Genomic DNA, 25,450 nt, shown 5'->3' on the forward strand with positions numbered 1-25,450 from the left:
ACATATTATCGGTTGTGTATCGCTCCCAAGGGGACCGATTTGTATCACTCATCGTCAAAGAAGAAAGGGTTCAGCTTTGAGCCGATTATCAACGCTGATTCGTTTGCATCCATCACAACAAAGAAGCAGTGTAGGCGATTCATCACTTTAATGTACCGCAATAATATGCAATGCTCAAGCACGCCATTACAATCTCCTGCTACCTCAAGGTAACTCTTCTAGCGCTCTTTTGTATTACCAAGCCACGAAAAACGCTAGAAGTAGACTCAACACACGTACAAAAAACTGGAACGGCTTAGTTAAGTTATTCCGTGGCGATATTTAGTTATTTTTTCAAAATTTCGAGACCATTACGCAATGTCAAATTCACACTCTACTACATATTACAAGGGTTTTTTAAACAAAAACTTACGCCTCCCTTGTATCAGCATTACCCAAATCCATTTCTGATAAAAGAGCGGCGAAAAAGCGAAAATCTCTCATTAAAATCGTTTTTTCGGACGTCGGAGCAACCTTCCGCCATACATTTCCTTGTGGCGAGTTGCAATGTTTTTCCCGTGGTGATCCCAGAGATTTGTGCGTAAATACAAGGATCCGATTACTGACAACTCATTCATTGATTTTAATCTTTCACAAAAAGTACCCAGAAAGGAGTCTGCCTTTTGGTCGAGCGTCGAGGGTCGAGGGTGAGGGAAATATGTCGAGGGTCCAAAAAAACTAAAAATAATAAATCAATAATTAAATAAGAAATATTAAAATAAAAAAATATAATAAAAATAAAAAATTTAAAATATAAATATAAACAAAATAAATATAAATAAATATTAAAGCATCCGGCTTTTGAATCCGAAACGAGTCGGAAACGTAAGTATGTAGTTCAAATTCCAGAGCATCAGAGTCGCTGAATGGCTGCATGTTTAATCGCCCGATCTAAATTACAGTACTCAAATTGGCTTAGAATAGGGTGCTGTCTCCTCCAGCGCTCCGGCAGCAAAGAATGAATACGGAATAGTTGTGAGGCTGTCTATTGTCCAAACGTTTCATTCTTCGTGATTTTGAACTAATAAACCAGTGACTGTGACCACAGGAAAGTGTTGAAATGTTACCCTTGTTTTATTTTTAAATTGTTAGCATTTAATTCACTACTGATCTCATTTAATTCCTCAACTGATGTTGATGTTCTGGTCCCTTTGTTAGATTCGCTGTCAGTTCTGATGCAACTCGTGGGAAAGACGTTTCTGAAGTCCTTGACTCTGACATTGACTCTGACGATCAATTGAACCAACCCACTTTCTCCATTCGAATTTAAAACAAATAAAGTCTGTCATAATAATATAAATTGCAACCAGAACTAAGTATTAAGTTGGTATTATGGAATAGTAATACTTAATTTGAAAATCCTTTGGCAAAAGAATCTCAAGTCGAGTAATTTGTTTACATGTACCAAAACTTATAACATCTGAAATATGTGCTCTAGGGCCGGATTCTTACTTCATGGTCTCGTCATCTGAATGTTTTTTTTAATCACACACGGAACCCTTTACGCCAAAGTAGTGATCAGCGTCAATTTTCTCCTTGTGATATCAATTCTTAAAATAATCAATCAGAGATGTCGTGAGAGTTAACAATAATTTTAAAAGAGGTGAATTTGTATTGATATTTTGTATTGATATTTTAATATCCTTAAAAGGATAAAAAGGTTCAAAACAATGGGGAAATTTTGTCTGTCTTTACATTTATTCGCATCACTTCTTTAATTATTATTTTAAAATAACTTTATTTTTCCAGAAAATCGAAGGCAAAGACGAAGGCAAAGAGTCAATTGGAGAGTGACGTCGAATCTCTTTCGGACGGTTCGTCGTCGTCGCAAGACGACAAGAAAAATAAAAAGAAGAAAAAACAGCGCAAGATATCCGGTTTAACCGAGATCAAGGGATTTGTACCTGATAAAATTGAATTGCTTCAAGACGGAAGAAAATGGAAGAAAACCTGCCTTACTGTCTGGAGGGGGCATGATTTGCGGATTGTAAAGGTTCTGTTAAGTGCACCAAGGAACACTGTCCATTTAAGATGCAGTTTGGGGTAACCAACACCATTCAGGTCGAAAAAAAGCGTGACGGGAAACAGGTGTGCAAAGTATGCGGCAGTGGAGGCGAATTTGTACCTTGCGGTGCACGTAAGTACCTAAGTTACGGGAAAAATAAGGTTACTGTCTATCACGTTGGAGAACACACATGTCCTGTTACTTCGATACAGAAAAAGAAAGACATCAAGACTGTCGAGGAACTGGTCTGGGACAACCCAAATATAAAGCCTTCTGAAATAGTCTACCTTTGTTCTTTCCGCCTTTCAGCGAGAAATGGACTGGCCGTCGTAGTCTCGTCGTCGTACTGGGACGAGGTTAAGAAAGAAGCCGCTGCTAGTATGGACAAAAAACGTATTTCTAATATAAATCAAAAGGTTAAAAGAGACATTGAGCCGTTTGGCCATAACTTTGAGGCCGTCGTCTCGTTCAAAGAGTATTCTGATAAACGGAATTTGCTATATATTTTTAAGGTAAACGACAGAAGAGGAAATCCCGACAAGTCCTCTGTTAAGGATATCGAACAAAAGAACAGCCTTTTTTTTTTATTAGATCAATTGTCAATTACATTGTGTGCCTAGTTACGATCGTAGTTACAATGTTTATCTTTTCCCTATTGGTTTGTAATCGGATCTTTTAGCGTCACCACGCGCATATAAAAGCTAAGTTAGCATCCCTATAAGCCAGAGTTTCGCAAGATTTCGCCTTGAACAGCAGTACTTTCGTTCTTTCGTTCCAAACCTTTGGCACAAGCGGGACCGATATGTAAGTGATTTTGTTAGTTTTATTTCAATATGTTTAAGTTTAGTTTTTCACCTTGGGCGATAGCGCACATATGTACTGTGTTGTACAACAGTACAACTAATTATCTTGGCATCAAACGAATATTTTGAAATAACTAGACGCTCACACAGTAACGCCCACATTTTAGTCTTTGGGCTGTTAATCAGCCGCAAATGGTCATCGTGTAGCCGATCTTTGAATCTCGAGTAGTTTTAATTTAGCCTTTTATGATTTGTTTATGTTAATTCACGTTAATTGTTGTTATTTTAATCGCGTTATCGACATAGGCACGTAAAGCGTTTCTTTCATGCCTTACGCACCAATTCAAGTAGATTCATGCATTCGTTATAATATTATTGTAATTTCAGTTTACGATCGTGATCGTGATCTAAATAAACACCGTTGATAGTCATCTTGGTTTTCGTGGTTTCACTACGACCTGTAAAATAGTCCCCAAATCAGCGACACTTAGAAAACACGCATAGCGACACCCCTCGAAGTTTCCTCTTTCGTCGCAAGCGTCACATCCTCTTTTGTCTTCAAGACAAGTTCTACAAAAGCAAAAATTGCTTTAACCATGGACAAAGACGGCCAGGATTTTATGAAAAACGAGTTCTGTTTATAACCTTAACTGCATCAGTATATCATCCATTGTTACGAAAGCAGATCCCTCTGGCGATCATGGAAACAGAGAGAGAGGATACAACAAATGTTGAATTGTTTTGGACGCTTTTTAAGGAGGCGCTGGTAAAAGTGGCAAACGATCCGTCAATAAAATTCAATCCAATCGGTTGGTGTAGCGATATGGCGGGTGCTAACCTAGCAGGCATTATGAGGGTCTATGGCAATGCAAGCCTAATAAAATTGTGCAAGTTCCGCTTCAAGGACCATCGCAAACAAAAAAGCACAAAAACTAGACCCAGATAGTGCGGAAGAGTTTAAGGGACTTTGCGATAGACTGTTGAATAGCACGACCGTGGAAGATTATGAATCTGCAAAGGGACAGATGGATGAATTCGTCAGTGCAAAAGAAGACAGAGCTTTCTTAGTAGATTGGGTTTCTTGGTGGCGCGACAGATATGGTTTCATTTTTTCGCGCATTTGCTGTACAGGATGTACCGCAGATGAATCAAGCAGAGGTGATTCACGCTGGTTGGGTGCACAGAGACCGCCCCAATTTATCACTGCTAGATGCATGTCAAGCGAACACACGAGATTCTTTGTTGCTTGACGTTGAACGAAAAAACTACCAGTCCGGTTCTGTATCGGGTGGAAGTGGCCCTTCCTTTGCTGATCGGCAGAGGAGGAGACATGCTAGCCAGATAAATAAAGCCCGATCCATAGGAAAATAGATCTTTGCAGATGACAATGAAAAACACAGCTTACTGATTGACCCGCAATCGTCACACCGTCCTAATAAAAAATCGAAACGAAATCCGAAGAAATATCTTGAAAAGAGTGAGACTAACACTACTCCTACACTCCAGCAATCAGAAGTTGTGACACCTATGGCACCACGGATTTCCTCTGCAGAACTGCAGATATCCTCGCAAATGCTGCCACAATATACACTGCTACAAGGATCCCCTCGCATACTGGCTCCCCAGCTATCAGCGCACCTGCCTTTTCAGACCCCCCTTGGCATACAACAGCTTCAAGTAACACCCTCGCCTCCAATTTCTCATCATATCCTGCATGTGCCCCTACCGGTTCCCCCAATTGGACCAGCATTGCCGCAACAAGCACCGGCTCCGTCGTGGAATGCTGGTATGTCACCTAATGCTTATGAGGTTGTGGTGCTTTGTTTGAGATTTATCAACACTTGTCAGGGCACAATGTCAATCCCAAAAAACTACATACTCTATTAATTTGTTCAAGTAGAGATTAACCTGGGTAGAAACAATCCTAGAGTTTTCAACCTCCATAAAAAAATAAAAACGTTTTCGCACCTCATTTAAGTCTGCGTCGATGCAGTCATGGCACCAACCAATGAGAGGCAGTATTAAACTCCTTGGCCAAACTCGTGGCAAAGAGTTCCCTGAAAATTCAAGGGAAAGGTCATCCTGCGACGAAAACGAATGGGTAAAACGGGATAAATGAATGAAGTAAATGAAGTTCAAAAAACTCTCCAAGAAAAGCAAAGACAAAGGTCAGACATTTTTGCTTCATCAAAATCATCTGTCTTCGATTTCTTTGGGCCAAGCTTTCTATTGGATTTGACGCAAAGTGACTTCCCTTTATGACCGTTTCATGAGACTCTTACTTCTCAATATTTTGGGGAATGTGACTGATTTACTTCTTTTGTGCGATGCAGCAGGTCCGCCAAGAATGTCAATACTCTTCTGGAAACTTCGTTTTATTACGCCTTTCAGTCTTTGGTACTAGCTACTCTAACAAACTCTTTCAGCCATATTTTGCATTCTCTTTAAGATTTCATATCTTTTCTTTCCACACATTATACTTAGATGATTACTCTAACTCAAGGGCAATTAAACAAAATTTTGAAAATTTTGATCAGATTTTGTTTACAATAACCTCAAGTTAATCTCCTAGTAATATGAAACATTAATGAAATCTTAGAACTGAACTTTTCTTTAATTGAATGAGCTAGTGATGAAATATTGAACACGGATACATTAAATATGAGCATATAAATAATTTACCCTCAGAAGTGATTATTTGCTCCCGCATAGTGTCCCATGTAGGCCGCCATCTAGCTTTTCCTTACAATATTTATACAATATTTAGCAGAAACGTGGGGAGGATTTATCAAAATATCTAGTAGTGATTGCTAGTTGATCCAATACCAAGTTTTTCTAACTCACATCACAAAAATTGTCTGGCAGACAGAAAGGAGAATTACTAATGAAATCTTGAGAGTAAAAACATTAACCAAAAAGTAGACAAATGAAGATCAAACCTCATACTTGTATTTCCTACAGATGAAGTTTATGCCAAGGAAGAGTCAGAAAGATGTCAAGAACAAGAAAACACAGATGAATAGCAGAGTGTAGAACCATAAATTTTTAGGATGCCTGCTGGGGTATCCTGACCTCGATATTTAACTTTCTTTGCAGTCAGTTTAGCAATTTGCCCGGCAGGAAGTCAAGTGGTACACTTGTACTACAGACCAGATCTGGTGGGATTGTTTTGTTGTGTTTACTTTATGATTCATGAACATAGGAGATAGAAGATCCTGACTGGAAAAACTTCCTTTTGATTTACCTACATTTCAGCAAGGTTTCCATTTTAATTTTTTTGCACTTCTAAAACAAAACTGATCTGAAAGATCAGCTGAGTAATGTTTGTTTGTTTTCAGTCCAGAAACTTGACTCTTTCATCTCAAGATTTATCTTTTTTATTCTCCTGAGCTGCTACATAAAACATTTGTAATGTAGCTCTGTATAGATAACATTTTTTATAAAGCTCAGAAAATTAAGAGGACATCCGTGCAAAAATCAAACAAAAATGACATTTTTATGGCAAGGGTTATCTTGCACACAAGTAGACCCTAGTAGGAAAAGAAAGGCTGTGTATTTTTTTTCCTCAAATATGTTTTTATTTTCGAGAAAAACGAACTTTTCGCTTTCACCCTCTAGAATCGATGGATCGGGTCATAACAGGTCGACATTTTCGCTCGCTTTGCTTTTCAAAGATATTACATCAAGGGAAATCTAACCAAAGTGAGCTCTTTCATAGACTCTTCGTCTTCTATGAAATGAAAGTTATGTAGGAATTGGTTGCTTAGAAGCTTTTGGCCATGCGAAAAAGCAATGTGTTCTCTTCCGTTACAAAAAATTTCGGTGAAGAAAACCTCTTTTTTCACCATGTGCCATTATTCAGAATTCCACAAAATCACGTATGTAAATTGCTGAAGGAATGATCTTAAAAATGACGTAAAGTCTTTTTTTGGGCAAATGTTTTCTCGCGACGCAGGAAACTCTTCTAAGTAGCACACGGAAGACATAAAATCACGCAATATGTTGATTGCGTGACCAAAGAGTTAAGGAGCATTCCTGCCTTCGAAATGACTTCGGATCGAACAGTAGAACTTTTTCAGAAACAAATGACATAGCTATAACCAGTTTTGTTAAATTACTTTGCCTTTTATCATTTGAAGTTTGTTTCTGCAGAGATATTCTGCCATCGTTCTGTCTAGTACGATTATGCACCAGTGCCAGTAACGGTATACGATTAAAAACTTTGCTGTTCTCTTACTTACGAATCTTAAGTTTCTGCCCGTTGTTTAACTTTCTCTATGTGCTTACCCGTGCCTTTTAACTAGCACTCGATAAAAACCAACAGAGTTTTCAAAGGGAGTTAAGTGGACTAAGTGAGGGCTTGCATGACCTAATTAGCATAATTGCAGTTATGGTCGCTCGACGGTCATTTTTTAAAATAAGCACAATTACGTAAAAAAGAAAAAGCAAGTCTAAATATCCATTGGCTCTGATTTTGCCTTTATTTTTACCCAAGTTAATTTTTTTCTGCTGGAGTGAAAACACTTTTTAATTACCGCAATGTCTGTTCGCTTTGTGACGTATAGGCAAGACAATTAAATTTACAAAACTTAATTAACCGCGAAAGTTCGAGTCCAAAAGAAGTACAAATGTCATTGAACACTTTGATTGAAAAGTTCGAAAGCTTAGAATTCTTAACTAGTTCACAAATGCTATAATCGTTGTACAAGATTGGATGTTCGTGCTGAATAGAAATTTCACACATCACCTTTTTACTCATCGCTTGTAGCTGGCTCTCCTTTTCTGCTCTGATTTGCTCAGCGTCATCGCTCTGGTTGACCTCTTCGCCGTCGAGACTTTGCTTTCAGAGAAGTCAAATAGCTGCTTGCCGTTTTCGTCTTTCTCAGACCTCATCAATCTTGAGACACTTGCAGCATCTGCCTTTTGTCCCGTTTGTTCATCAGTTTCATACTTAGCTATCAAGTAGTCCTTTTGCTTATCAGTGAAACGAGTATTGTGAGAACGACTCTGCTTTAGGGCCCATCCCATTTCAAGAGAAGCTACAAACGATGAAGGGTGGATTCCGTGTCCAGCAGTTGCGGCACAGCACTCGGTCCCCTCTCCAGTCTAGAGGCATACCCTACCACGGCGCGGTCATAAAGAGTTTCATATTCAAAAACGTATTTGTGTCTCCCACATTCGAGATGCTTCTGTAATGACGAATTGCGTTGATAGGACTTAATGCAACCCTCTTCCGAGCAGAAAAAAATATTTTAGTTGTGGAATCGCGTGATTCTTCACTCATCGGTACCTTCATCAGTGCTGTCGGTGCTTTTGAGATGTTTTAGCAAACTCACCTCATCTCGGCTTGATAGGAACAAAATTTGCCTTTTTGCTTTCGCTTGCTGCACGGCATTTCAGCGTTAAAACTTTGCCCTGGTCAGGAACATGAAACTTGCTCCAAGGAATGAATTTGCCTCTTCCAATTTTGTAGCCGGATCTCCATACTCTCACACCTTCCTTACCATACTGAACGTTGTTGACAAAGCTCACAACATCCCATTTCACTGGCGTTTTGATGGAAAACAAAGGAGGCCTGCACAACACTGCTTTTACTCCAGAGACACCTCCAAATGATTCTATTGCCTCCTGCATTTGAGATACCGACTCTGTATCGTGGCCTGAATTCAAATGGATGGCCATATGGGATTTGATCGTTGCAGCTTTCCGATCGCAAGATCCCTTCCCTCCTTGGGGATCTGAAAAATCCATTCTGCGAAGGAAGAGATTGTTTAGCTCTGCTACTTTGCTGGCTGTAACCAGGGTTAAAGCACAGTGGTAATACCCGGCGTTGTCTTGTCTAAGATAAATGGATTGTAAATGAGGCATGACATCCTTCAGTCGACGAAAGACGTCGTTAAGTATGGCAAGAACTGCAGAACTGTCCTGATTACACGGCTCAAATAAGTGTACAAATGTCATCATCTCAATTTTGCCAATATTTCCCTTTCTCGTCGCAACCGTGATATGCCATGGCAGATCTCTCTTACCAAACCAGTCTGTATGGCTCTCCCTAAATTTCTTTGGTAGATATTTCATTGCCCGGTCTAAGACCAGTAAGGCAGAAGTTTCATCCAGCTCATCGATGACGTCTAGTCTGGACTCGTCCTGGTTTGTTGAACGCAGTAAATGCGATTTCATGGGACTTATGCATTGTTTGGACTGTAAAGTCACAAAGGCCAAATCTTCTTTCGTATCGGTTGTGCCTCCCACTTCCTGTACAGCTCTATCGATTTCGAGAGAGATCAGGGCGGACATCCCTACAATCATCTGGAACTCTGTAGGTATTCTGGCTCCTTCGCCAAGCTCAGAACGGTGGAATGGACAAATTGTTAAGGCGTGTATATCCTTTGCACTCATGTAAAAAATACCTGCTCGGGCAAGGTTAAGTTCACTCTCGTTCTTAACTCCGGCAAGACACCAAGCACTTTTATGACCCTGTACATCCTTATTGCACGACACCAAGGGAACCACCTCAAATAATTTACTTCTGTCTTGTCGGTCGTACGAGCAAGCACTTCCAACTATAAACTTAAATGAGCAAGAAGCTTCCATTTCATTCACAAGCGAGACTTCCGATTCAAAGGGGGCGGGATACAATTCTTTTTCTTAGTTTCACGTGAATCGAATGGAGGATTGTTTATTAAGTTTTGTTAATTTAATTAATTGTCTCGCTTTTAAATAGAAAATTCAACAAACATCATAGTTTTATTCGCGCAGAAAAAAATAACACGAGTACAAATTTAGGAAAACTCAGAGCTAAATGGATATTAAAGACAAATTATTTCTTTTCCTCGTATTTGTGCCTCTTCAAATGACGTCGACCGACCCCACTCGTAGGTCTAAATTATTCTGTCACACGAGCACGACGACTCGTACCGCAATTATGCAAATTAGGTCATGCAAGAACCTCACTTAACTCCTGCAAGGGCCTCTGTAAGATAACATTTTGTGGATTTTCGTTTACCATAGGCTAGTTAAAAGGCATCGGTTAGCAAGTCAAACAAGGGGCAGAAACTTAAGATTCGTATGCGAGAGAACAGCAAAGTCTCTTAATCGCATACCATTGCTAGTATGGTGCATAATCGTAGTAGACAGAACAATGGCAGAATATCTCTGCAGAAACAAACTTCAAATGATAAAAGACAAAGTAATTTAATAAAACTGTGTATAAATTTGTTATTTATTTCTGAAAACGTTCTCCTGTACGATTTTGAGTAATTTCAAATGCAGGATTGCTCCTTAACTCTTTGGTCAAGCAATCAACATATGGCGTGATTTTATGTATTCTGTGTGCTACTTTGAGGAGTTTCCTGCGTCGCGAGAAAACATTTGCCCAAAGAAAACTTTACGTCATCTTGAAGATCATTCCTTCGGCAATTTAGATATGTAACTTTGTGGAATTTTGAATAATGGCACATGGTGAAAAAAGAGGTTTTCTTCACCAAAATTTTTTTGTAACGGAAGAGAGCACATTGGTTTTTTTACATGGCTAAAAGCTTCTAAGCAACCAACTCCTACACAACTTACATTTTACAGAAGACGAAGAGTCTACGAAAGAGCACACGTTGATAAGATTTCCTTAGACGTAATATCTTTGAAATGCGAAGCGAGCGAAGATGTTCAATTTTCGACCTGTTATGACCCGATTCTAGAGGGTGAAGGCGAAAAGTTCGTTTTTCTCGAAAATAAAAACATATTTGAGGAAAAAAAATACGCAGCCTTTCTTGTCTTACTAGGGTTTACTTGTGTGCAAAAATTGGGACAATTTGAATTTTTGACCCTTGCCATAAAAATTTCATTTTTGTTTGATTTTTGCACAGATGTCCTCTTAAGAGTTGTATCTTATATCTGATAAGTTAAATTATTCTTACTGCTTGCTTACTGAATGTTGCAGAGGAATTGTGAAGAAAAAAAAATTCATATTGAACACTTTTTGGACTTGATTGTCAAGTTTCAAGATACTGAAAAAAGATGATAGAAATAATGGAAAAAAGGGAGAGATCATATCTGGTTTGTAATGTAACCAAAAATACAAATACAGTTGTATCACTAATGATTAAAGAAACTATTCTTTTGTTGACTAACACATGACAAAAAGTTTTATTGTAATGCAGAGACAAACTTAAAATAATTAAGGAAAACTTTTAAAAAAATTAATTAAAAAGAATCAAAAGATTTAAATTGGAACAAAGGAATCCTCAAAACATCCAACATTATCAGGGCAAAACAGTTCTAGTGACAAACAGCAACTTCAATTTTTGGGTGGTATGGAACATGTGAGAAAGTCATGAAATCTAAATAATGGAAAAATGAGAGAGAATATCCTACTCCAGTCCTCGGGTAAAGGTGACTGGGCTGATTAGGACTGAGCTCTAGACACTTCCTCTATCATTATCCGGGATACTGATTCCCATCCAGTGTAAGCGTCACCCAGTGTATGACCACTGAGACACTTTCCTACCCATAACTCCACAATAACCCTGCCCTGTGGAATGTTTTCACAGTATCCCTCAAATGATCTGTGATGATGCAGATTGGGACTCCCAGATGGCCAACCATTGTATACAGCAGCCTCAATTGTCATTGGTCCAATGCATTCATTTCCGTTAAACTTGAAGAACCAACGGTTGCATTTACTTGAAGTGCCATAGACTCTCGTATTTCCCTGGAATGAGACTTTAATAGCTGTATCAGACTGCAACTTGTTAAATGAGCAATCCTATAAAAAATGCAGAGAAGACAGTCTTAGTGAAAAAGAAATGCTTTTTAAGAGTGTTATAGGAAATAATTTGATGATGACCTTGTACTTTTCCTGCCTGCAAGAATGCACAGAATTGTTTATTGATATTTTTAGTTCCCCTGCAAGTCTCTTTCAGAGATGGCCATGACAAATTGGCTCTAACACTTAATTTATTTTTCATTGCATTTTCTAGATATTTCTGTACCTTAATCTTTCCACTATCTCTATCATCATTCAGATTTTTCCACACACACTGTTTCCAGTTGGTCTGTGACACTGCACTATTCACGATTTCTCCTTTCTCTCCTTTAGATCCCTGCTCTCCTTTCACACCCTTGATTCCTGGCGGTCCACTGCTGCCACGTGACCCTTCATGACCTTTATCTCCTTTTATTCCCATCATTCCAGGAGCACCATTCTTACCAAGTGACCCTGTATTTCCTTTTTTTCCTCTTGTTCCCATCATACCTCTTGGTCCCTTGACACCAGGCTCCCCCTTAGCTCCATCTTTTCCTTGAGGTCCTTGCGGCCCTGGAGCGCCAGGAATTCCCGGCATTCCTGGTATGCCATTCGATCCTGGAATCCCAGAAAATCCGTGAGCATAAACGGATTTCTGAGAAACAAAAACACCTATAGTAATTGGATGGACGTACTTGATGTTCATTGATATTTACGTGTCCGCCGAAGTAACACAGCAGTTTCTTCAGAAACTAATCACGTTGAGAATTCAGCTTCGTTTTAGATGAAACAGCTCGGAACATTGGATGATCTCACTGCGTTGTATGTCAAGCATTGATCTATTTTGTCTTTGAAAACTTATGATTGACGAGGGATTTGTTTTGGGCTTAGCTTGGCAGACATGAGTGGTAAACTAAGGTATGACAAGTGAACGATTCATGAAGTACATGCGATTTTGTGGTAAATAATCGTAGATAAAGCATGCTAAAGAATACCTCACATGGGTCTTTGTCAGCGCCAGCTTGTGGATTCTGTTGTTGAGGACTGGTGGTTGTTCCCAATGAACTTACTTCTGTTTTGGATGAGAAAATTAACAAGGCAGCGAGGATGAGAAGCTTCACCATACTCCGATAGTTACTTTGCATGAACAGTTCGTGTTCTATGACTGAAATATATATCTGCTTATGTACGCGCCTATTTATATCCTAGAGAATTTCCTTTAAATGTAAAGTGTAGGAAGCGATGGAGCTAGATGATAAGGAAGTCTCAAGCTTCTCGAGGTCAAACACGGGTAAACAACTTAACTCTGATATCCTTATCACGTTTTTTAATGAAGCACGTACTCCTTACAAATACATAGAATTTCCCGGAAAAATCTTTGCAGTGAAATGTTCCTATTCTGATCAAACGTAACATTTTGAGGAGGCATTGAAATTTGACGAAGTCTGTGACTGACGTGATCTTCGTTTGGCCTTTGGACGGTACACGCGTATTCTGCATCAATTCTTAAACGTTCCAAATACTGAGTGTTAGACCTTTCTGACACAGTGTGATAGGTTGTCATCTTCAAACTCCATTCATATGTTTTAATGATGGTGCAAATTTCACACGCATCACGCTGCAAATCTTGTTAAACTGAAACAATGTTTTTGATTGAGAAAAATCGGGAATTTTTTTAGTTATTTTGACCCGGCCAGTCATTAGTATCACAGAAAACCGTGTTGTAATCAGAAAAATGCAGCAGTATAAAAGCGGCCAAGCCGTTCAGATGTTTAGTATGGTGTTCCTGCAGACCTGAAGCTCATTTCAGAGAATTAGAAAAGTGCATTGTTTTATCTTCCTGTACAGAAGTTACGTATAGATAACGGATGCTCATTGAAATTTTCGACGTTTTTTTTTTAATTAGCCAAAGCTTTTTAGAAGGGGCGAGTTATCATTTGTCAGTCAAGAACTATTACAGTACCTCATGGCTGCTTTTTTAGATCTTCACTAGAACGGAGATAAAATTTTCCCTGGAATATATTGAACATTTCTCAGTACATCCTTAGTTCTTAATTGGGCATATTGACCTTCTGTTTATTTTACAAAATCTAACCTCAAGGAAATAAAGTTTAACAAAATATTTCAATTGAGCAAGCGAACTGGTATTTTTCTGTTACTTGATCTAGCTGGTGAGTCAATGAACACAGATGAATGACGGCCATAATCAGGATGTTTTGTTTGCGCAATACATACTGACTTTGTTCTTTGCGAAGCATCTTCTGTACGTGCCTTTTTGTATCCTAAAGAATTTCCTTTAAATGTAAACTCTCAGCCACCATTCTAAAATAAGAATTTCAACAAGGAAGCTATGGAGCTAATCAAATGGAAAGGAAGTCTAAAACTACTCGAAATCACACACGGGTAAATAACTTGACTATGATATCCTTATCACGTTCATTAATGAAGCACGTAATCTACATAAATTCAGAGAAATTACCCGGAAAATCCAGGCCACGTAGCATCCCTTCTCTGATCAAACGTGACATATTAAGGAGGAAGAGATATTTGATCTGTGACATGATTTCCGTTTGGCCTTTGGACGGTGATCGGGTATTCTGCGATGGGATTGCTTTTCATCAAAGAGAAACGATTTTTATTCGGTACGTGAGTTTGCACTGAGTAAATCCCAGTACTTCTTTAATACGTTAGATTACGCTCAAAATTATGCACTGAATACGGGTGAAAAATTTAATCTTACCTTCAGGAGCGTTGCAGACATTCACTCGAATGCCGCTCCAAAAGGCAGAAAAACCGATACAATTTTCCCACTTGTGAAAAAAACCGTATTACCTTCTGATTAGTCAAACAATATTTTTAACTAACGAGAAAAATCCCATGACCAATGGGATTGCTTTTCATCAAAGAAAAACGATTTTTATTCGGTACGTGAGTTTACACTGAGTAAATCCCAGTACTTCTTTAATACGTTAGATTACGCTATGCAGATTTGTATAATACTGCAGCCTCCTGCATGGCAAGAGTGATGTTTAGTTTAATGAAAATTTCATTTCACATCTCATGTTTTGACTAAAGGAAATATAATAGATACTATTTTTATGAGTTTGGGCTCTCTGTGCTTGCTCGCCCTTAATCATTTTGTATTTACTTTTTATCGACAGTAAATCACAGATGTGCCACCAGATTCAAAGAACAAACAGGATGGAGGAAATATGTCTCTTTAAAGACAGACTAGTAAATAAAATTTAATTGAAAACATGCTAACTCAGTTGCGAGACTGTGATAAATATTTTTCTTTTGTGTACAAGGGACAACTCTTTTTTCTTCATCAATGTGTTTGAAGGGTTTCAAGATTATTTTGCAAGAACTGAGAAAAAGACGAAGGAAATGATGATAAACAGTGAGAGATCCTTTCTGGTTGGCGATGTAGCCAACATGAAAAGAAGCATATACAGCTGTATCACTAATGATTAAAACAACTGTCTTTTTTTTTTTATTAAAACATGTTCAGTTTTCCTTCACAGGCAGGAACTACCTAATTTACCGCCTACAGTATGTCGTGTTGAGGCCTTACATTCCTTTAAATTCTTTATAATTAATCAGGTATGAGGACTACTCTTCCGTATTAGACATTTATTTTACCTGCTGTGCATAAAATAGGGGAGAGCACTTCACATGTCAGGTTTAATGCGAAAACAAACGGATGGAAATTACTCAGGAAAAACTTTTTAGGAGACTTAGGGAGGGGATTAAATTGTCAAGTTTGTTAAAAATACCAGCTTTTTTTGTGGAGTAATGGAATAGTAACAGGAATATTTTTAGAGCAAAAGTTGTTAGTAACAAAAAGTTAGACATAAATATCTTGCGATACTGAAAATTGGAGAAAATCTAAAAAATCACAATAACTCATCGTTTCCTACCAAGGTCTGTTTCGAAAAATGCAATAAAAAAGATAGGTCGTTCTGGTTTTTTTAATATCTGGAAAAAATTAACCGATTTTAAAAGACATCGACTCAAAACGTTCTTCGAAGCGTTGCATTTAAGATCATGATTTCCATCCTCGAGTAACGGGCTTCCTGCACGTTTTTAACTATATCTTTTTTTCCACCGATAATTTTTTTGGTTTCTCTGAATTCAAGGAGTTAATTTTTACACCAAAATTATCCAATAAACAATATTAGTCAACGTGCCTTTTCAAGAGCAAAAGATCAAAGTGGCTGTTTACCTCGTCCATTGACTGAAAACCAACACTTATTCAACTGATTACTTGATATCTATGCACAGTGCATGATGCTCAGTGCATGATGCACAGCGCAATGCTGAAAAGTAACCTTAAGTGCAGGCGATAGGAGTGATCAGGTCTGGGCTCTTGACACTTCCTCTAACTTTATAGGGGACAATAATGACCATCCAATGTAAGCCTTACCCAGTGATTCACCGGGACATCTTCCTACCAATAATTCAACGGTCACCTTGCCCTGTGGGATGTTTTCACAGTATCCCTCGATATATCAAAATATCAAGTAGCGATTGTTAGTTGATCCAATACCAAGTTTTCCAAACTCACATCACAAGAATTGTCTGGCAGACAGTAAGGAGAATTACCAATAAGATCTTGGGAGTGAAAACGTAAACCAAAAAGTTGACAAATAAAAATCAAACCTCGTACTTGCATGTGTTACAGATGAGATTGTTTTGTTGTGTTTATTAAATTAAAGCAAGGTTTTCTTTGTAATGTGTGGCACTTCTAAGAGGGTGGCAAAGGGTTTTTGCGTGACGCGTGATGGCCCCAAAACTTGCAGGATGACGCGTGATTGAACCCAAATTATCCGCGTGACGCGGGACCGGACATCACAACTTGATGCGTGGTTTTCTATTTTACAAGTGCGTGACGCGTGATTTACAAAACTTACTAATTAGATATCCGTGATAGTGAACGCTCTTTGGCCAAGAGGAAACCAATCATTCAAAGTAAATAGAGTGTTACAAAGATCAATAAACCATGGCAGCCGTCAAACTGTTTTCTGGTCTTTTCCGTCCTTTGCTGACCTTCGCCTGACCTTTGATGTCTTTGATCTTCCAGGTAGGTCCTAACAATCGTAACACAATATGCATAAGTTAATGTAGTTAACATTTGCTCAAGGCCTATGTTCTCCAGTGTTCTTTCTGTCGACCGCTTGGTTTTCTAGTTTCAACAAGTAAATCATCTTTACTTGTCTAACAGAAAGCAACATGACAAGTGAAACGCAATTCATTTCTGGATAAAATCGTTGGATGCAATATAATTTTCAATACTACATCCGACAGGTTGAAATCTTACAGTGTTAGCTTAGTGTACTTACTCCTTTCTACATGACGCGTGATTGATTAAAAAAAAATTACCCGTGATGCGTGATTCGATAGAAAAATTCAACGTGATGTGTGATTGGAACCCCCCCCCCCCCCATGCCACCCTCTTCTAAAGCAAAACTTGAGTGAATGATCAGCTGAGTTATATTTGTTTGTTAGCAGTCTAGAAACTTGACTCTTTATTCTCAAGATTTGTCTTTTTTTGTTCTCCTGAGCTGTCACATAAAACATTTGTAGATGAAATTGACTGTAGGTTTCACTAATTGTCAATAATCAACTAGAACTACAATTTTTAGGAGAAGTTCTTTGTTAGCGGAAATTTTCCTCTTTCAGGCATGGAAACCCCGATCGAAAGGGGGGAAAAATTAGAATGACCTATTCCAAGTTGTCTTTCTTGAACTTCACAATCAGCTTCCAACTGAATTCTCCTCTGCTCTATGTTACAAAAAGTGACTAAGGATTGGTAAGGGTTGGTTAGGGTTAGAGTTTTAACAGCCAGACATGTTACATAAGATAAGAAGATTATGAAATCCAAGATTCATGGTACCTTCCACCCAGTTTGCTCAAGCTATTTCCCCTATGTAGGGGAAATTCCCTAAATTTCCCTATATAGGGGAAATAGCTTGAGCAAACTGGGTGGAAGGTACCATGAATCTTGGATTTTATAATCTTCTTATCTTATGTAACATGTCTGGCTGTTAAAACTCTAACCCTAACCAACCCTTACTAGCTACTATCAAAAAGATATGCAAAGATATTCTCACTTGGTTGTGTTATCTGAACCTTGGAAGTTGACACCACACCTGTGCACCATGTGAGATAGCGGCACATAAGACCCTGTAATAATCTGAAGCATTCAAGGCGGCTTACATTCTAGAGATAAACTCCGTTATCCGAAAAACAGATGTGACCCTTAGGCTGATAAGAAACATGTTTGTTTTCCATTGAGCTTGTCTTCTCGGCATATTTTACGGGATTGCTCATTTAACGCGCTGCGGTCTGATACAATTATTCTAATTATTCATTGCAGCGAGATAGCGGCACATAAGATTGTGTGAAAAATAATCTGAATCATTGAAGGCTTACATTCTAGAGATAAATTCCGTTATCCGATAATGGTAATAGATGTCACCCTAACACTGATAAAAAACTTCTAAGTCTTGTAGAAATTATCGTTCTTAATTTTAACTACACGACACGAGTCTGCAACTTGTACTATTAATACACAAAAGGAGATTTTGGCGATGAAAATATATCTCACCCCCTCAATATAAGCATGAATGCAGTAATCGACCATGGAAGAAATAAACATAACATCAGGCGCTTCAGAGTCCGCAGAACGCTCTCCTAAACATCGAAGGGCTTGACCGCTTTTATCCTGCCGCAGTTTGTGAATTAAAACATTGTTATCTGTGATATTTAATAGCGGGTCAAACTAACCAATGCCACCATGGGTGCCGGTTCGTGCCATTTTTAGCGGGGGGGGGGGGGGGGGAGGTGGAGAGGAGGAAGTGAATCACTTGCCAAAAACATTTTTGCAAGTTGCCCAAATTTTTATGAAACAGTATTTCGACGGCAGAAGATATCAATGATACGATCCATTTTTGACTACAGAGTTGGCATATACCCTTTTAATGTTAATAAGTGAGATTTTACTGACACGTTGTTGCTCCATGGTGCTACAGAGGTAAGTTTTCAATCAGCGCCGGCAACGGACTGAATGGCAGTTCTGTGGAACACGATGTAGCAGGTATCATTGAATATTTACTACTTTGTAGCACTCTGAGAACGTATCAAAGAGATCATTCTCATGCATTACCCCTAGCATCTCTGAAACAGTCATGTGGCCTAATCCGTGCACACGACGAAAGCTCGCGTACATTTTCTTCTCGGCTTCCAGAATCTCGTCGTCGATTTGTAAAATTTAGCATCGCGGAAAAAGTTTTCTTTATCAGGTGTTTCACTATGACAGATATTTCCCAAAGCGCAGATTATTTCCTGTTCTTTCGTGCTGAACCTGGGCTCAAGCTCGGTCAGCACCATGTTGATGGACGCATAGTAAGTGTTCATACGGTGGTGCGATTACGGTGTCAGCTGCGTTTGTCTTTGCACGAGATCACCTACAAGGTCTTGAATGTTGCGCGATGGCGTTTGTCTGAGTGCCCTGGCCTCCCGTAATTCAAAATGAGAACTGATTTACTACTTCTTAATTGTAAGACTCATTGCTGACACTATCTGCCATGCGCTGTTGGAACTTTCTTGACTATGACTCTGGCGTAGGGTCTGAATAGTTATGTGCGCAGATGACGTCGACCGTCTTTCCCTAAAGATATCGGCATAGACTATAAGTGTTGCTCAGAATTACTCTCAGTTCTCACAGTCCGCAGAGAAATTTAACTGGCTTTACCACGCCAAGTTTAAGTTTAAATTAACAAATGTCTCTTTCAAAGAAAAAAAGACGAAAAGAAATTGGCTCTGCCAAAATTTCTTTTGCTGCCCGAAAAATCTGAGTTGACTAAAATTTGTGAGGCGGAGGGGTGGGGGGTTGACAGCCTCCCAGCTCTTCCGTACGCTCATGGGTGCTATCACATTTTTCTTTAATCAAACACATTAAAGTTTCAGTTAAATTTGATATCATTGAGACGGGTCTGTAATTTGTACCATTATTGAAATGTCGACAAAATCTAACACACCACCTCATGATAAGTTTGAGTCTAACATGCGGTATTTGCAAATGTCTATACTATTTTAGAATGGATCCAATAACATGAATACCGAAATCGAGCTAAGGACAAATGAACAACATATCACAGACCATATCGAACTTTTTTTCTCAATATTTCTCGTTTGATCAGAGTAAGTAGATTTTGTGGCCCAGATTTTTCTGCGTAATTTCCTGAACATGAGGGAAACATTGGTCTGTTGGTCAGTACGTGCTTCATTGGTGAACTGATAAGGATATCACAGTCAAGTTGTTGACCTGGTGTGCGAGTTCAAGTAGCTTCAGACATCCTTATCACTTAGCTCCAGCGCTTTTTAATTAAGATATTTATTTTATAATGACATTCAGTAGGATATAAATAGGCACGTACATAAGGAGATATTTTACAGCGAGCACAAAGCATTTGCGCGAAGCAACCATCGAAGTATGGCGAAGCTTCTGATCCTCGTTGCTTTGTTATCTTTCTCATCCAAACCAGGAATAAGTTCCCTGGGAACAACCATCAGTCCTCAACAACACAATCCACAAACTGGCGCTGACAAAGACCCATGTGAGGTACTCTTAAGCATGCTTTATCCACGATTATTTACTACAAAATCGCATGTACTTGATGAAGCGTTCATTTGTCATACCTCAGTTTACCATTCATGTCTGCCAAGCTAAGTGCAAAACAAATCCCTCATCAATAATAAGTTTTCCAAAACAAAGTAGAACATTGCTGGAAAAAGTTTTCTTTGAGGGATATCTCTACAACGTTATGAGATCCTTCAATGTTCTGAGCTGTTTCTCCTAAAACGAAGCATAATTCTCAACGTGATTAGTTTATAAAGAAATTGCTGTACTACTTCGGCGGACAAATAAACATCAATGAACATCAAGTATGTTCATACAATCACTATAAGTTCTTTCTTCCTTCTCAGAAATCTGTTTTTGCTCACGGATTTTCTGGGATTCCAGGATCGAATGGCATACCAGGAATGCCGGGAATTCCTGGCGCCCCAGGGCCGCAAGGACAACAAGGAAAAGATGGAGCTAAGGGGGAGCTTGGTGTCAAGGGAACGAGAGGTATGACGGGGACAAGAGGACAAAAAGGAAATCCAGGGTCACTTGGTAAAAATGGTGCACCTGGAATGATGGGAATAAAAGGAGATAAAGGTCATGAAGGGTCACGTGGCAGCAGTGGACCGCCAGGAATCAAGGGTGTGAAAGGAGAGCAGGGATCTAAAGGAGAGAAAGGAGAAATCGGGAATAGTGCAGTGTCACAGACCAACTGGAAACAGTGTGTGTGGCAAAATCTGAATGATGGTAGAGACAGTGGAAAGATTAAGGTACAGAAATGTCTAGAAAATGCAATAAAAATAAATTAAGCGTTAGAGCCAATTTGCCGTGGCCATCTCTGAAAAATACTTTTGAGAAATGCCGACGATTTAAAAATATAAATTAACAATTCTTTGCATTCTAGTAGCAGGAAAACTACAAGGTGCTCATCAAATTGTGTCTAATAGCACCCTGAGAAAGCATTTTTTTCGCACTAAGACTGTCTTCTTGACATTTTTATAGGATTGTTCATTCAACAAGCTGCAGTCTGATACAGCCATTAAAGTCTCATTCCAGGGAAATACAAGAGTCTATGGCAGTTCAAGTAAATGCAACCGGTGGTTCTTCAAGTTTAATGGAAATGAATGCAGTGGACCAATGACAATTGAGGCTGCTGTATACAACGCTTGGCCATCTGGGAGTCCTAGTCTGCTTCATCACAGATCATTTGAGGGATACTGTGAAAACATTCCACAGGGCAGGGTTACTGTGGAGTTATGGGTAGGACGGTGTCACGGTGGTTATACACTGGGTGATGCTGATACTGGATGGCAATCAGTATCCCGGATAATGATAGAGGAAGTCTCTAGGGCCCAGTCCTGATAACTCTCGTCGCTTTCATACAAGGAATGGTGAACAATATTATATTATTTCATCATCCTAGCTTTCAAGATTTTCCGCCACTATTGATATCCTATAGTACGTAATGTTTTACTTTTTGTCACAAACATCTTTTTCTTTTCTAAAACATTTCCCCTACTTTTTGTTTGATTGTGATACAAGATAACTAGGTTTCATCATCTTAGTTGATAAGGTTACTGATTTCTTTTCAATCGCGCGAGAAGGAGAAACTGTTCGTAATATAAAACTCACAAATATTTTCCAAAGTAGAGGTGGCTGGTGGAAGATATTTCCCGAGCTGTGAAGCGGCGAAGAAAATATCTACCCTTGCCACCCACACTAAGTTGAATAGCTGTTTAAGTAAATTATTATATACCAAAGCAATGAGTTAATATAGCACAAAAAGATCACTCATTTATTCTTGCAATAACTAAAATAAATTTCAGGTGCAAATCCGGCGCGCGTTGCTTAGAGTTGAATAACAAAGGAATTCGGAATTTAAGTAGTCAATCAGAGCGCGATTTCAACGCTATCCACTATCTTGGTACATACTAATAATAATTTTTTTTTATTTTATCATTGTAATCATCGGTACTATTATTACCATTAATTTTAATATCGAAGAAGTTTTTCAAATAATTATCAAGAAGTGGGTGTTCGTGCTCAAATATTCTGCAGGTAAAACTGAATATTTCAGCCATTATTCATTGAGTGGCCGACTTAGTCAAGTGACAAGTAATTAGCAGTTCCGTTTATTGATTAGAACTCACCTCAAAGCGTTTGTCACAGTGTGCTATCAACTTCTTGGAAGCTAGTTTTTGAAACATAGACGGAGAGTCACTATGCTCATTTAAGAAAAAAGCTTTAACCATGGAATACATGTACCTTCAAGCTTCATCAGCCAGATCTGTGATTATCATTTCTCTGCTAAATTCATTATTTTCGTGGCACTGAGTAATACTTTATATATTTCACGGTAAGGAGATTTCTCTGAGTTCCAAAGAAGATTTAGGCCACAGTAAATACTTTTCCCCTCTAAAGAACATTGGTTAGGGTCAGACAACTTATACCGGCATAATGTTGGCATAATGTTATAGTAAGTGACTTCATAAAAATCCCTTGGTGTTACAGTTTACCAAGAAATTAATTCTATCCTGAGTGCTGTCAACGGGAAGCCTACTTTTCTTTCTTGCGATTGAGGAATTTCTTCAGTAAAATGTTTGTTTTCTGAACTTCGGTAAGCATTTTATTGTTAGCAAGTGTTACCTGTTGGTGATAGGAATAAGGTAGGGGGACGGGAGGTCGAGGGGGTCATAAAAGCTGTTATTTTGAATAATCGAATTGAACAGAAGAAAAATTTAAGCATAATTTTCGGCACGATGCCATGGGTGACGGTCAGAACGATAATGATCAAGTTTTCGCGCATAATTTATGTGGAACTTACTCTGGCTAAAAAAGAACAAAAACACATTTCATCACACTTACTGGCAAATATGCACATCTGATATTGCAATAATAGAAAGCAAAAAATAAATATATGCATGATGTTTTTTCTGTTGTTGTTTTTTATTTTACTGATAATGAAATTGACCCTTTTGAGAAACCAATTTAAAAGAAAAACAACAAAAAAAAGCACAAAAGCACTCGGTCTCTTGCTTTCACCAGTTTCCTCGTGTTTAGAAACCCTGATAAAACACTCCCTCGTTTATGAATTATTACATCACAATCGAGAACGGACCAACAAGAACCAAATGCCGCTCTTAATTTAAACCACACAACACAAGTCTACAATTTGCTTCATTAAAATGCATTAACAGATTTTGAATATTTAAGTCTATCACGCCGCCTTACGAAAAGCACGGATCAATCAAACGGTTTTCAAAAAGTTTTGAGCTATTTTGGAATCGATCGAGAATGTACATGAATATCATAATCGACCAGAGGACAAATGAACATCATATCACAGACCATACCAAACTTATTTTCCTTCTCAATATGGCAAGTTTGATCAGAATACGAAAATTTCGAGGCCCCGATTTTTCTGACTAATTTCTCTGAAATTACCCTACTTGTATACGTAATAACATGATTTCGAGTGAAATTTGGTTGAAATAATTTGCAATTTGTAGTCTTTGAAAAATTTACCAGAATTTATTGACACCAAATTGCAAGAAAAATCATGTTATTACTTTTTAATACTGTACATGGAAAAAAAACGCAGAAAGTCAAGAGCGACGAAATTTTGAAAGCGTGCGCGCGCGCTACTTGTAATTTTCACTCGTGTTACAACTTTACAATCGTGTTACAACTTCGCAGGCGTGTTACATGAGAATGCAATCGTTTTCGGCAAATCAGTGCGTAATTTTTTCTTGCGCATTATTAATTCGATTAAACGCCGCGGCGTTTATTTCATTTTTCGTGATTCGAAGTCTCAAATTCTGTACCATTAAAACACATCAACAGAGTTTGGAGATGCAAATCTATCGCACCACCTCAAAATCAGTGATCAAAACAAACGGTGTTCAAAAATTCTTTCTGTTTAAGAATTGGTTCAAAATACATGAATACCGTAATCGACCAAAGAGGCAAAGAATGTTGGGAAGTTAGGGAGAAACTAGCTTACGCAAACTCGCTGAGCTTATTGGCAATAAGATTCTTGGATCAAAAAGCTTTCGTCTTTGATGTATCATGCCTTGCTATTTTCTCTCTAATTAACTTCAACTGTAACTGTCACTCTATCTTCAATTACTTTCGACTACAACTCCACCTGCAACTTAATACTATTAAGCAAAAGCTACGTGCCTATATTCTAATTAAGTTATTATCTTATAACCTTAGGAGTCATTATTAAGAAGATATTTCAAAGAGAACACAAAATATTCGCGCAAAGTAACCATCGGAGTATGGCGGAACTTCTGATTCTCGCTGCTTTCTTTATTTTTCTTATCTAAAGCAGGAGTCAGTTCAGTGGGAACAACTACGAGTCCTCCGACGACAGAATTCATAAACTGGCGCTGACAAAGACCCATGTGAGGTACACTTGGCGCTTAAAAAACGACTATTTATTAACAAAAATCGCGATTTTCTTATGTTTACATGACGAATCTTTCAATTTTGAAATCTTTACCACACATGTCTGCCAAGCTAATTGCTATTAAAAGACAAAATTGACATCTGACAAGAATTTTTCTGTGTATGTGTTTTAAACTTATTTAAGTGTTAGAAAATGAATAGAAATAACATATCGTCAAAGGCCATTCAGTAAAAAAAGACACCATGAATCTTGGATCCCAAAATCTTATTTTATGCAACATGTCTTGCTGCCACAACCCTAACCTGAACTAACTCTTACTAACTACTGTCACCAAACAGATATGCAAAGATATTCTCTCTTAATTGTGTTTTCTTAACCTTGACACCACACATGTGCTTTAGGCGAGTTAGCGGCACATAGGAGTGTGAAAAATAATTTGAAACATTGAAGGCTTGCATTCTAGAGATAAATTCCGTTATCCCAAAAAAAAAACAGATGTGACACTGACGCTGATGGTCTTGTAGTAAAATGAAACACCTAAAATAGTGAGAATTATAGAAACATCAGTTTCGAGAACATACCAACAAGAGACACAAAAATGTCGTTCTCAATTTTAACTTCACAACACGGGTCTGTAATCTGTACCATTAATACACAAAAGCAGATTTTGGGGATGAAAATATATCTCACTGCCTCAATATAAGTATGAATACCGTAATCGACCATAGAACAAACAAACTTGATATCAGGCACTTCAGAGTCCGCAGAAACGCTCTCCTTGAGGGCTTGACCGCTATTATCCTGCCGCAGTTTGTTAATT

The 25,450-nt window shown here is 38.4% G+C and overlaps 2 protein-coding genes across 2 annotated transcripts; one reads left to right on the forward strand and one right to left on the reverse strand.

Moving 5' to 3' along the window:
- Nucleotides 1–11,230: 11,230 nt before the first annotated feature.
- Nucleotides 11,231–12,743, reverse strand: LOC136276997 (collagen triple helix repeat-containing protein 1-like). The gene is made up of 3 exons (XM_066158569.1): nucleotides 12,583–12,743; nucleotides 11,835–12,242; nucleotides 11,231–11,608 (listed from the first exon to the last, which is right to left on the reverse strand). Exons 1-3 carry the CDS (start codon nucleotides 12,730–12,732, stop codon nucleotides 11,249–11,251), a joined length of 918 nt encoding a protein of 305 aa, XP_066014666.1. The 5' UTR covers nucleotides 12,733–12,743; the 3' UTR covers nucleotides 11,231–11,248.
- A 7,335-nt stretch (nucleotides 12,744–20,078) lies between these two features.
- LOC131794555 (collagen triple helix repeat-containing protein 1-like) lies at nucleotides 20,079–23,089 on the forward strand. The gene is made up of 3 exons (XM_066158501.1): nucleotides 20,079–20,213; nucleotides 20,579–20,986; nucleotides 21,219–23,089. Exons 1-3 carry the CDS (start codon nucleotides 20,085–20,087, stop codon nucleotides 21,576–21,578), a joined length of 897 nt encoding a protein of 298 aa, XP_066014598.1. The 5' UTR covers nucleotides 20,079–20,084; the 3' UTR covers nucleotides 21,579–23,089.
- Nucleotides 23,090–25,450: the final 2,361 nt, after the last annotated feature.

This window comes from Pocillopora verrucosa, chromosome 11 (genome assembly GCF_036669915.1).
Source record: "Pocillopora verrucosa isolate sample1 chromosome 11, ASM3666991v2, whole genome shotgun sequence".
NCBI lineage: Eukaryota > Metazoa > Cnidaria > Anthozoa > Scleractinia > Pocilloporidae > Pocillopora > Pocillopora verrucosa.